Source organism: Gobio gobio (assembly GCF_949357685.1).
Source record: "Gobio gobio genome assembly, chromosome: 16".
Lineage (NCBI taxonomy): Eukaryota > Metazoa > Chordata > Actinopteri > Cypriniformes > Gobionidae > Gobio > Gobio gobio.
The window spans coordinates 36,815,872-36,829,107 of NC_137109.1; the positions used below are offsets into that span (position 1 = coordinate 36,815,872).

The 13,236-nt window shown below is 37.8% G+C and overlaps 1 protein-coding gene across 2 annotated transcripts; it reads left to right on the forward strand.

Annotated features, from left to right (window-relative positions):
- The first annotated feature begins 209 nt into the window (after positions 1–209).
- On the forward strand, positions 210–10,556 carry xkrx (XK related X-linked). 2 transcript variants are annotated; one of them, XM_079838632.1, is made up of 4 exons: positions 1,171–1,343; positions 1,412–1,897; positions 6,368–6,633; positions 8,742–10,556. In XM_079838632.1, exons 2-4 carry the CDS (start codon positions 1,557–1,559, stop codon positions 9,542–9,544), a joined length of 1,410 nt encoding a protein of 469 aa, XP_079694758.1. In that variant the 5' UTR covers positions 1,171–1,343; positions 1,412–1,556; the 3' UTR covers positions 9,545–10,556. The 2 variants fall into 2 exon arrangements, with proteins under 2 accessions (XP_079694757.1, XP_079694758.1); XM_079838631.1 differs by having other exon boundaries at positions 210–1,897.
- The last annotated feature ends 2,680 nt before the right edge of the window (positions 10,557–13,236 follow it).

Below are 13,236 nucleotides of genomic sequence, written 5' to 3' on the forward strand. Positions count from 1 at the left end.
CTTTTCTTTTTTGATCACTTGGCTCTTGAGCACAGAATCGTATGGACAACACATCACTCACATCATGTCAAGTTTCTATAGATTTTCTGATTTTAACTCATCATGATAATTTACTGTGTCGGCTGCAATATGATGATATTCGTCTGATATATAGCCTACCGAATGCAGTCATGTCACTTTTCTTATTTGCTGTTTTTTTTTCTGGTTGCAGGTGAACATACAATCAGTTCTGCATTTTGACTTTGTTTGAACTAAAGAGTTTAAACTTGTTTTTTATTACAAAAATTGCCAAATTCCCCCGTTTTCCACCACTTGAGGGCGTGGCATACTTTCCGACTAAATCAATAAACCCCGCCCTCAAGCCTGATTCACAGTTGACTGTGTTAGGCATCGGAAATGCAAACGCAAAGGGGATTGCGATTCCATTTGAATTTTGTGCAGGTTGTGGCAGGACACCGGAGGAAATGAAAGAGCAAATAGGTGATTTTCTATTGCTATTCCAAAATGGCAGGGTCATAACTTGCAAGACATTGGAAATGCAATTGCAAACAGACTTTACTTTTCCATTTGAAATTTGGCAGTCGTTGTGCGTTTGCGTAAACGAAAATGCAAATGGTAATGCGCGATTTGCAATTGCGTTTGGATTGTGTCACATTTTATGCTTCCACAAATTGAAAACGCAATTGCAAATACAATTTGCAATTTCTTTTGAAAATTGTCTGCGATATCCTTCCATAGATAGGCCTAACAAATAATAAAAGACCGTTTTAAAACATCTCATGGTATAAAAAAAAAGCACAACAAAATGAAATCAATACGACTAGATGACCTTTGCTTAATGCCTGCCATCTTTCAGTCAGGTACGACTGCACAAAACTTGCAAACTAATAAATAGGCCTACGTAAATAAACAATTGAGTTTTGGCATAAATCCGCACGACATTGAAACAATTTACCTTTTCTTTAAACAATAAACCTGCTGAGATACAAGGATGGGAGTGAACTAAAATTACCAGTTCCACGCGCATGTCCCGGGAAATGAATATTCATGTCAGCACCACCCCACTGAAACCGAGAATCCCATAAACCAAAAATCTCGTAACACCGGAAGCGCTGCCGCGTGACGTCAGACTTAACAACAGAAAACCATGCGGTGTGCACTAGGACCTGTGGGAATCCAGCAGCAGCTACAGACAGTGCAGGCTTTCAGTCACTCACTGTATTTCAGGAGGACACACCTGGCTTTTCTGATCAGACACAATTCCGTTGAAAGGCTCTCTGCGAAATGGAAATAATCTGACAGTTTAATGAATCGATGTTGGTGGCATCGTAATGTCTAGATCGGTACGTAGCATGCTTTAAATCACTGACGATCCCTACATATAGCCTACTAATGTGTCTTTACTTCCCAGCACTGCACATGTGGCAATGTGCATATGAGCCGAGTTTACATTAATGGACCATTTGAGATCCGAGACACCGACGATGACGTTTCATGAACAATGGCACAACCGCTGCGAGGATCGAGACATTTAAAGCGCACGAGAAGTCGGAAAGATGGAAAACAACAAGCCGAGTGAGCATGACATCACGGAGGTGGTGGCGCAGCACCCGAGCGAGAACGGTGTCGTGAAGGTGATCAGCCACGGTAAAGTCCATCCACCCTTCAGCGTGTTGTGGGCCACGGTCCTGTACTGCGCGGAGTTTATATGTGCGGCCGAGCTCAGCAGCAGGTACCATGCCTCTGAAAACGTGGTATGGATGGGACTGACTATTACATTCATGCTGGTTCCGTCGGTGCTGACTCAGCTCACGCTGACGTTCGTACACCGGGACTTGGGGAGAGACCGACCTCTTGTGCTCTTCATGCATCTGCTTCAGATGGGGCCTATCATAAGGTATGCGTGAGAGATGACGACACTATTGTGTGACTCACAATGTTGATAAAGAAACACATACATATATCATGTATGTTTATTTTTACAAGTCAGTTTTACTTGAAACAATTGGCTACAAAAAGTATTTACACCATAATTGCGCAAGAATTTGAATTGTACAAGATACATTATTGTACAAAGCTTTTGTGGCAATGTGTCCTAGGCCATGTTACTAAGCTGTCACAAAAGAAACTGACATTAAGTTTCAGCTGTACTTAAATAGAACCTGACATTTAGCATCATGGGCCCCTTTCAGCTGTACTGAAACATCAGTTATGAAACATAAAATAAAAAAAAGGCTGAAATGTAAACTGTAATGTATAAACATATCAAACCTTTATGGGGGCTTCCCAAAAATTATTTTTTTGGACCTCATATACACAGAGAAAAAGGGTATCAAAATTGTACCTTTAGGGGTACAACAGCTTGTCGCTGGGGCAGTACCCTTAAAAGGACACATTTGTACCTTCTTTTTTTTTTTACCACAAAAAGGTTCATAGTAGGACCTTAAGGTAAGTATTTGTACTCTAAGGTACTAATATGCACCTTTTAGGAGCAAAACAGGTACAAATATGTCCCTTTAAGGGTACTGCCCCAGTGACAAGCTGTTGTACCCCTAAAGGTACAATTTTGACACCCTTTTTCTCTGTGTGTATAGGAACAGTACTTTGGACTTAATATGTAGGCTGGTATCTGTAATCGCTACCATTTGGGGTCAGAAGGTTTTTTTTTTTAAACTGTTGAATATAATAGGTTATGTTAATGTTATTCATTTTAAACTTTAATAGTATAGTGACGTACCAAATGAGGGTTCCTGTATAGTTTGCAGCATTAGTTGGGACCTGGGAGAACAATTGACATGTAGGATACCTGAAATATTTACAAAGGAATCAATGTTGAATCGAATTGTGTACTACCATATACCATGATATTTTCAGAGAAGGTTATCATAGTCTACTAGCGCAAGGATTCAACAGCATATGTACATTCAAACAGTTATCAGAAATATTGGATATATAGTAAGTCTCCCAAAACACCTTTCAGATATTGCTTTAGCTATCCGTGTTTTTCAAATTTCAAAACGTGTTCAGTCTTGTTGAGCAAACACTAACATGTTTTCCGGGTTATTAAGGTGGCACTTAGGAGGTGAATGAGAGTAAAACCAAAAGTTCCCAGAGGAAAGCAGTTTGGAATTTAAATCTGAAGGTGTGTCATTTCTCTGTCTACCTCCTGTTATTGTACACCGTTTAAACAACATTGTAATTTAGGAAACTGTGTCTGATGACACAAGCACACTATCTAGGTCGTCGTGACCATCATGCCATATCATATTCAAATATCTTCAAAGGCTGTTGACTGTATACAGTAGAAATCAACGTCAAGTCTTCTGACTATAGATTTATACTCTCAGCAGTGAGTGTACCACACTTGCTTTTTATGTATTTAAAATTTACTCTCTTAACTTCCTTATTAGGTTGTTTATAAAATGCCTTTGCTTGACAGATGATTTCTTACCAGAGATAAGGCTTGTGGTTTGACATTTAGTCTTCAGGTCTGCAAGAGCTTCAGATCAAATTGAAATTCAAAGAAAAACAGTGGCTAGTTATCATTTTTAGATTTGTTTATTTATATCAAATATTATCCTATGATTGTCTGTGTACATTATAGGCATCTGTTTCCTTGCTCGTTGTCAATTCTGAAAAAAAATATTAGAGGAATGCAGTGTGCAGGCCCAACTTGTGGACTGACTCCTTCTTTGGTATGCTTAGCTGAGGTCAGCAAGCAGTCAGAAGACTGTTAAGAGCAGATGAGGGTCCGGGTCAGCTCTATAAATATCTGACACAATGTCATAAAAACATTTCCCTTGAATAGGAAATGTCTTATCTTACTAAACTCAGATCATCCTGTTTTACAGCCAACATTTTATTGTATTACTTGAGTGAAGAGCTATTGAAGGATGACTTTCTTAAAGGGATAGTTCACCCCCAAAAAATATTGAATTACTCCAAACCCATAAGAGTTTCAAATAAAAGCCTAAATTAAACCTGTTCATCATATAAAGCTAAGCTAAACCTCTCAATTCATATGGATTAGTTTTACAATCTCTTTATTAACTTTTTAATGCGTCAAATGGGTAATTGTCTATGGAGGGACTGAGATCTCTCAGATTTCATCAAAGAAGATAAATGAAAGTCTTACAGGTTTAGAACAACATGAGGATAAATTAAAGTAATTGTTGACAGTTTTTTTGGGGGGGGTGAACTATCAACAACAGTCAGGCCCGGCACACAAATTTGGGGTGGGGGTGCATTTACATTTCTCAGGGCGTTCCCGGGGGGTTGGGTGTTTGGGTTTGACAACAGTACTGTGGATTTTCTGCATGGTTAAAGCTATGTGAAGGCTTGTGTTTTGCCAAGTTTAGGCTGCAAACACAGAAGTTGCATTTTGAATCCTGATATAGAACTGTATACTGTCTGTAGCCATTGGCAAGTATTAAATATCAAGATCAAAATAGCCACCTCTCATCTCCTTGTATAATAACAGGCACAGTAGTTGCCTTGTAGAATGCAAAGACTGTCTTTAGTAATAATTTTACCAAGCTCTGAATAACCTTATAACAGGCTCCTGTTTCTTTGTGCATTCTAATATGGCAGACAGCTCTCACCTTATTAGATTACAAATGACCCGCACTTTGTATGTCATAATGTTGTGCATCCTATTATGCCAAAGTGTAGCATGCCTTAAATAGCTCCTTTTTAATGATATCTGTAGGTGCTTTTCATTAATTTTGCTGCAAAAGATTACATTTAAAACACTGTTATATATTTTTTCTGTGCTCCTTATCAGTGCACTAAATAGTATCATGTTAAACAAACACTGGAAATAAAATGTGTAGTAGTTAGTGTTGTAAACTTAATTTCCATAATTTCGAATAAACATGGCCACTTATGCAAACTGAAACAGCCTCTTCCACATTCTAAGCGTTCTAATTCTTTCTCAAATCATCCTTCTCGTTTTACAGCAAAAGTGGCGTTCACAATGACTTTGCTGTGATAAAATGAGCGGAAGTCATTTATTTGCATTTAGAGTTAGCCGGGTTAGATTTGAGGCTACATTTGGTGAGGTGACAGTGTGAGCAGAGTGAAACTCACGTTGCATACAGCAGTCTGTTGCATACAGCAGTCGAGCACAAGTTGTGCTAACTGCCAACTAACTACATCTGTTGCATTCAGCAGTCGAGCACAAGTTTTGCTAACTGCCAACTAACTACACAGAGATGTGACAACCTCGCACAATTAAATCACACAATTAAATCACACAATCAGTGTGAATGGCCCTTAAAGGGATAGTTCACCCCAAAAATTTAGTTCTATCATGTTGTTGCAAACCTGTAAGTTTTTTTTATTTTATGGAACCCAAAAGAAGATATTTTGAAGAATGTTAGTAACTAAGCAGTTTTGGTTCCCATCTTGTATGGAGAGAAAAAAGGCATTTCTCAAAATATCTTCCATGTTTCACAAACAGTCATTTATACAGGTTTGGAACATGAGTAAATGATGACACCGTTTTAATTTTTGGATATATTATCCCTTTAAGAATATTACCGTTATGGTTTGTGAATTTTTTTAAAAACAGTAAATCACACTAAATTAATTCATATGAATATTTTATATACAGTAAATCACACTAAATTAATTAATATGAAGGCACACAAATTTGTTATGAATGTTTTTTTTTTTTTAAACAAAGCCCTTTGCGCAATGTTTTTTTGTTCATGCTTGCAGCCCATTGAACTAGAAACAGAAACAAATAATTTGTATAAAGTTAATTATACATACACACTACTGTTCAAAGGTTTAGGGTCAGTAAGACTATTTTTGTGGAAACCATGATAATTTTTTTTCAGGATTCTTTGGTGAATAGACATTTCAAAAGAACAGAATTTGTTTGAAATAGAAATCTTTTTAACATGTTTTTTCTGTCATTTTTTAACAATTTAAGGGGGGCCGTGCTGAATAAAAGTATTAAATAATTTTCTTTTTTTGTTAAGTAAATTTGATTACAGTTTAAAAGCAATACTTTATTCGAATTAAGGGTTTAATGTTGTACTCAAGCAGGACATGGCTACACCACTGTTGTGAAGTTTCCACCCAGAGTGAGCAACACCTTTCTCATATTACAGCAAAGCTGATAAACTGGTTCGAAATGGTTTGATCACCAAGATATTGCTGCCACCTTGTGGTAACTAAGTGTATGAGTAGTGAAAGTATGCTGGGTTTGCTCAAATTGGCAAATAAATAGTTATAATTAAAAGTTTATTTTATGTTGTATATAAATCAGTAGTCATATCCTTAAAATCCATTGTTAACAGCAGAATCGGTTTTTTTTTCCCCAGTATCTGACAGATTCCTTTTTTATTTCCTTGAACAGGTGCATTGAAGCTCTTGTTGTTTACTACCAAGCGGGTAAAAAGGAGGAACCATATGTTACGATTTCAAGAAAGATCAAGCTAAAGCATGGCAAAGGCTTAGGCTCAGCCCTCGAATGTGAGATTGGACACTCTGAGCGCAAGCTAGCCATCCACCGCAATGCCTTCAAACGCACAGCCGTCATCCAGGCCTTCCTGGGCTCCACTCCTCAGCTCACTCTACAGCTCTATGCTACCATCCAGGAAAAATACTTCCTTTCCTCACGGCGTGAGTTTAATTTATTTACCATTCAAATTGTATTACTGGTAACACTTTACAAAAAGTTCCCATTAGTTAATTATGGGATAATGTACATCCAGACGGTTAAAGGGTTAGTTCACCCAAAAATTAAAATTCTGTCATTAATTACTTACCCTCATGTCGTTCGACACCCGTAAGACCTCCGTTCATCCTCGGAACACAAATGAAGATATTTTTGTTGAAATCCAATGGCTCAGAAAGGCCTCCATTGGCAGCAATGTATTTTGCACTCACAAGACCCATAAAAGGTACTAAAGACGTTGTTACAAAGTCCATCTCACAACAGTGGTTCTACAATAATTTTATGAAGCGATGAGAATAGTTTTTGTGCGCAAAAAACAAAACAAAATAACGACTTTATTCAACAAGTGCTTGTGTTCCGTCTAGGCCTCAGACGTGAACTCACGAAACACCAATATGACGTAGCGCCGGCGTCCGGATATCCAGGAAATAATAATAATTTGTTACAATTATATAGCGCTTTTCTAGACACTTAAAGCGCTTTTACATATAGAAGGGGGGAATCTCCTCAACCACCAACAATGTGCAGCATCCACCTGGATGATGTGACGGCAGCCATATTGCACCAGAACGCCCACCACACACCAGCTGATTGGTGGAGGGGAGACAGACTGATGATGCCAATCGTATACATATATATATGTATGGGGATGATTAGGAGGCTATGATGGACAGGGGCCAATGGGCAAATTTGGCCAGGATGCCGGGGTTACACCCTACTCTTTATCGAAGGACATCCTGGGATTTTTAATGATCACAGAGAGTCAGGACCTCAGTTTAACGTCTCATCCGAAGGACGGTGGTTGTTACAGTATCGTGTCCCCATCACTATACTGGGGTGTTAGAACCCACATAGACCACAGGGTGAGCACCCCCTGCTGGCCTCACTAACACCTCTACCAGCAGCAACCTAGTTTTCCCAGTTGGTCTCCCATCCAGTTACTAACTAGGCTCAGCCCTGCTTAGCTTCAGTGGGAAACCAGTATTAAGCTACAGGGTGATATGGCTGCTGGTTAATGAAATGCAAACTTTTTAGCCCCATTTTGACCACTATGCCAAGACCTAAAGCCAGATCAATGTAGAATTCAACAGCTTAGATACAGCGCGTTTTCCTCTGCTTGTAAACAAAGCTCCTCGCTTCCGGGTCATGTGTCAGAACACCGGCTCTATTCTCACGCATGCGTCGTGGAGCTTCGTGAGTTAACGTCTGAGGCCTAGACGGAAGACAAGCACTTGTTGAATAAAGTCGTTATTTTGTTTTGTTTTTGTGCGCACAAAAACTATTCATGTCGCTTCATAAAAAATTATTGTAGAACCACTGTAGTGAGATGGACTTTGTAACGATGTATTTAGTACCTTTTATGAGTCTTGAGAGTGTAAAGTGCATTGGGCCAATGGAGGCCTTTCTGAGCCATCGGATTTCAACAAAAATATCTTAATTTGTGGAATTAATTTGTCGAACGACATGAGGGTAAGTAATTTAAGACAGGATTTTCATTTTTGGGTGAACTAACCCTTTAATATTGCAAAATAAACCCATATTTTGCCATAACCATTATCCCACTTATTACACATAAGTAAATATGTAGACACGAAATATTGATTTCAGTTGAAACATTTTATTAGCTCATTAAATGCGAAAGTTTACGCAATGAAAAACAGTTCCCAGAAAGCGAGAGACTTGGAAGAAGAGCCGGCCTAAAATACCCAGATGAGTGGGAATTATAGTGTTGCTCTTTATCGGAGAATAACTGACCTCGGAATGGCGCGAATGACCAATCAGAATCAAACATTTCAGAGAGCCATGTAATAACCTTTTAATAACATTAGTTTATAAAAATACAAAGGTCCATTAACAGATGCAGATTATTTTAATAATATATTAGTAAATGTTGAAATGAACATTAACTTAGATTATTAAATGCTTTTCATGAAAAAAAGTATTTTTCATTGTTCATGTTACCTAATGTAGTTAACTAATGTCAACAAGTGGAACCTTATTGTAAAGTGTACAATATTGTTTACACTAATGCTCTTCCTATTTGTGTTTACAGTTGCCCTGATGATCATTTCCCTGATATCAATCATATACGGAGCTTTAGTTTGCAGTGTTCTGGCCATACAAATCAAGTACGATGACTACAAAGTGCGAATGAAACCTGCTGCCTACCTGTGCATGGTCCTTTGGCGAGGGTTAGAGATCGCCACACGGATCATCACCTTGGTGCTTTTCAGCTCAGCGCTCAGGGTCTGGGTGGTCCTAGTGGGCCTGACCAACCTGTTAATCTTCTTCTTCCAACCATGGGTTGAGTTCTGGGCCAGGAGGGCGTCACTGCCTGAGAATATAGAGAAGAACTTCAGTAAGCTGGGCACCACCGTGGTGCTCTGCATGGTCACGTTCCTTTACGCCTGCATCAATATTTTCTGCTGGTCCGCCGTGCAGCTGGACCTGGCCGACCACGACCTGGTGGAGAAACAGCCCCGCTGGAGATGCTTGGCAGTTTACTACACATTTCGCTTTATGGAGAATGTGACCCTCATCATCTTGTGGTACTACTTCAAGTCAGACTTCTACGTATACGTGTGCACGCCGCTGCTGGTGGTGCAGCTTATCGTGTGCTACAGCCTGGCTGTGATCTTCATGCTGGTCTTCCATCAGTTCTGCCATCCGTGCCGCAGACTCTTCCACTACAACGTCGAGGACTGTCTACGCTGTGCGTGCTGCTGGAAGAAAAAGCATTCTGAGCTACCTGCAGACCATTCAGAAGGTCCTCAGGAACATGAATCTCCTGACCTCACTAACCACCTGACTGATAGAGAAACTGATCTTTTGGATGATATCATGGAGGCAGCATGACTTAAGTCCGCTGGCTGTTATTGTAGCACTGTTGGGGGCCATGCTAGGCATATTTGCACAGATCCTGACTCAGGAGTATTATTTTGAGATAATGAACTATGTGTACTGTACTTAGTGAAGGAACAATTGATTTTATATGGTCCTAAAAGCTTCAGGAATTTTGTTTTATGCCATTTGGAGCCGTCCTCCAAAAAAGGAGGTGTAGAGCATGATAACAACCTTATTACACTAATGTGGAGAGGGTAGCTCATCATTTATTAATTGACCCATTTCTTCTCGTTGGCAATTGAAGACCAAAGAATGCCTTTGGTTGAGTTATGCTGTGATAATTCACAAAGGCAGCTTTCATTAGGGAGCTGCATGACCAGTCTGTAGGCCAGGTGTGTTGGAAATTTGCCAATTTTGGAGTAATGAAACTGGTAACATTTTGGTACTTGCTGCACTACACTTTTCCAGGAAACTGTGACTCAACTAACCAAAGAGCCTTCTGAACTTTTCTTAGGTTTGCCTCAGCAGCCCTGTGCTTTTTATTAAACCTTTAGATTTGGAGAGCCTTCTTTAATGTTGCCTTAATATTGTGTGATTGTAATTGTGCCTGACTAGACTAATTTTCTTAATTTTCCACTGGCAAAAGAGATGTTTGTGTTTGTTTATGTTTGGAAATATTTTTCCTGTTTGCCTGAATTATGTGCCTCTTATGTACTGAGTTGGAATATATAAATAAAGATGCCTCGAATATCTGAATCATGCCTGATCATTATAAGTGAAGTGTTAGGCTTGTAATAAAAATAAAAAAATCAAGTAAATGACATAAAACCTGTTTAAAATCTATCTGTCATTTCAATTCAAAATCAAAAGAAAGAAAGAAAAAATGTACATAGCCTAATGTAACACAGGAAAAATAAATTACTACAAAAATACATATATACTAAACATTACTCAATGTTATCCATTATATAAATGGTAGTGCTGTCAAATCTATTAATTGCATCCAAAATAAAAGTGTTTACATAAAATGTGTGTACCGTGTATAATTATGAAATACACACTCATTCATGTATGTATTTAAGACATGTTTGTTTGCATGTATATTCTGTATATTTATTAAATGTATATACATACATAAAAAATGTTTTTCATATATATATATATATATATATATATATATATATATATACAGAGGCGAACCAACATTGAGTGGGGGCCCCAGGCAAAATGAATCAATGAGGCCCTATTAAATGTTTTTGTTTTATGTTAATAAATCTTCGTTATCTAACTTTACAACATACAAAAAATTGTCAAAATACATCTAACAAAAAAAAAATGTATTAATGTTTTTAAAACATTAAAGTGCTTTTTGTTTAATTAACAAAATGTCAATCTTTATCTTCGTAATGTAAGATACAATACAATATCTTCAAAATACAGTAAGCTTCATATTGATAACCAGTTGTCACCTTAAAAACGGTGCTTTGTGTGGTGGTGAAAGGAAAATTCCATTCTCCGCATATAGAAATATATGGTTATCATTATAATGTAATCTTTATTTTATTAGTTTATCAACTAGCCGATTACATAAGCAGAGAGTATTTGTTTTCGATTTGAATTTGTTTGTTTAAAAGTACACATTTCAAGCTTTCTATAGGCTAGATATGTTTCTCATATATAGCCTATGTGAGGCAAGAAGCCTGTTACGCTTAGTTTCGGTCCATTTATGAGATGCGCTGCAGACTATAGAACGAAAGAGAGCGCACGTCCTGTTTGTTCTGTATGACCATAAATTATGGAGTATTTTAAGTTGTTTTCTCTGTCAGGAAAAAAAATGCCAGTGACCGCGCCGGCGCCTTCATGTCATGCAAGCGTGCTATACTTCAGCTTCCACACTCCACATAAACACTTGGATATGTGCCGAATAATAACGCATATTTATCTAGGTTAACATTAGAGCAAACGGCCAAACCAGACGGATAAGTTCTCTTCATGCTTATTTGTTAAGCATGAAGAGAACTTATCCCAGGGTATCTGCAGGTTATTAATCCATTATTAATTAAATTTAAGACCTATATCGCACAATAAAAATTTAATAAAAAAATGTACAAATGGAAATGCAGAATCATAAAATAACTTGCAAAGCAAATTCATTTATTCAAATTGAACAAAGTATTAGTAAACTTGCACTTCCTCAGCTCAATCCCACCAGGATTAATATACAAACACACTACCGGTCAAAAGTTTGAGAACGGTAAGATTTTTTAAATGTTTTTACAGAAGTCTCTTCTCACCAAGGCTGCATTTATGTTATAAAAAATACAAAAAAGCTGTAATATTGTGACAGTTCTGTTGTGAACTGTTTTCTATGTGAATATATAGTAAAGTGTCATTTATTCCTGTGATTAAAGCTGAATTTATCATCATTACTCCAGACTTCAGTGTCACATGACCCTTCACTAATCACTCTCATATGAGGATCTGATGATTAACAAACATTTATGATTATTATCAGTGTTGAACACAGTTGTGTGTAAAAAATGTTTAGGATTCTTTGATGGATAGAAAGTTCTAAAGAACAGCATTTATCTGAAATAGAAAGTAAAAAAAAAATGATTTCTGAAGGATTATGTGACTCTAAAGTCTGGAGTAATGATGCAGAAAACTCAGCTTTGAATCACCGATATAAATTGCATTTTAAAATATATTGAAACATAAAGTAGTTATTTTCAATTGTAAAAAAAAAAAAAGAAAAAAAAAGAAATCACAATAATAGTGTTTTTGCTGTATTTTGGATCAAATAAATGCAGCCTTGGTGAGCAGAAGACACTTCTTTAAAAGCATTTTAAAAATCTTACCCTTCTCAAACTTTTGACCGGTTGTGTGTGTGTGTGTGTGTGTGTGTGTGTGTGTGTGTGTGTGTGTGTGTGTGTGTGTGTGTGTGTGTGTGTGTGTGTGTGTGTGTGTGTGTGTGTGTGTGTGTGTGTGTGTGTGTGTGTGTGTGTGTGTGTGTGTGTGTGTGTGTGTGTGTGTGTGTGTGTGTGTGTGTGTGTGTGTGTGTGTGTGTGTGTGTGTGTGTGTGTGTGTGTGTGTGTGTGTGTGTGTGTGTGTGTGTGTGTGTGTGTGTGTGTGTGTGTGTACATTTTTTGTGAGATCAAAATTACTGATTTTGTGGAGGTCATTTTCAGAAAAGTGCATGTTTTTTTTTTTTCCATAATTAGGATGCCACATTTACCATATCATTATGTTAGATTCACAATAGTCATGGCAATAAAACAAACAAAATGCATGAATGTTGACAATAGGACAAATAAATACAACTTAAATATAATGATACAAACAGTGCTTTAGTTTAGGTAGGCTACTGTTTATTTTCCCCCGTTGTTGTTGTTGTTTGATTAATATTAACTACACATACATGAGCGGGTATAATAGGCTAGGCTATAATGGGTTGCTTTCACTTTAAGAACTGCAGTAATGAGCCTAGATTCTGTACACTCGCGCGAGCGCTGACAGGCGGCAAACGCGTGCACAGAATCCGCGGATAGTCTGACATCGGTCCGTGTCAGTAGCGAATGAATTCGGGGTTTACGTCGCTTTTTAAACTCTTTTTTTAGTGCTATCGGGCATATCATACTTTTATATGGTCATTGTGCGATTCGCTTTCACTGTCGCAGAACTGGAAGAACTGTCAGATGAAGAAT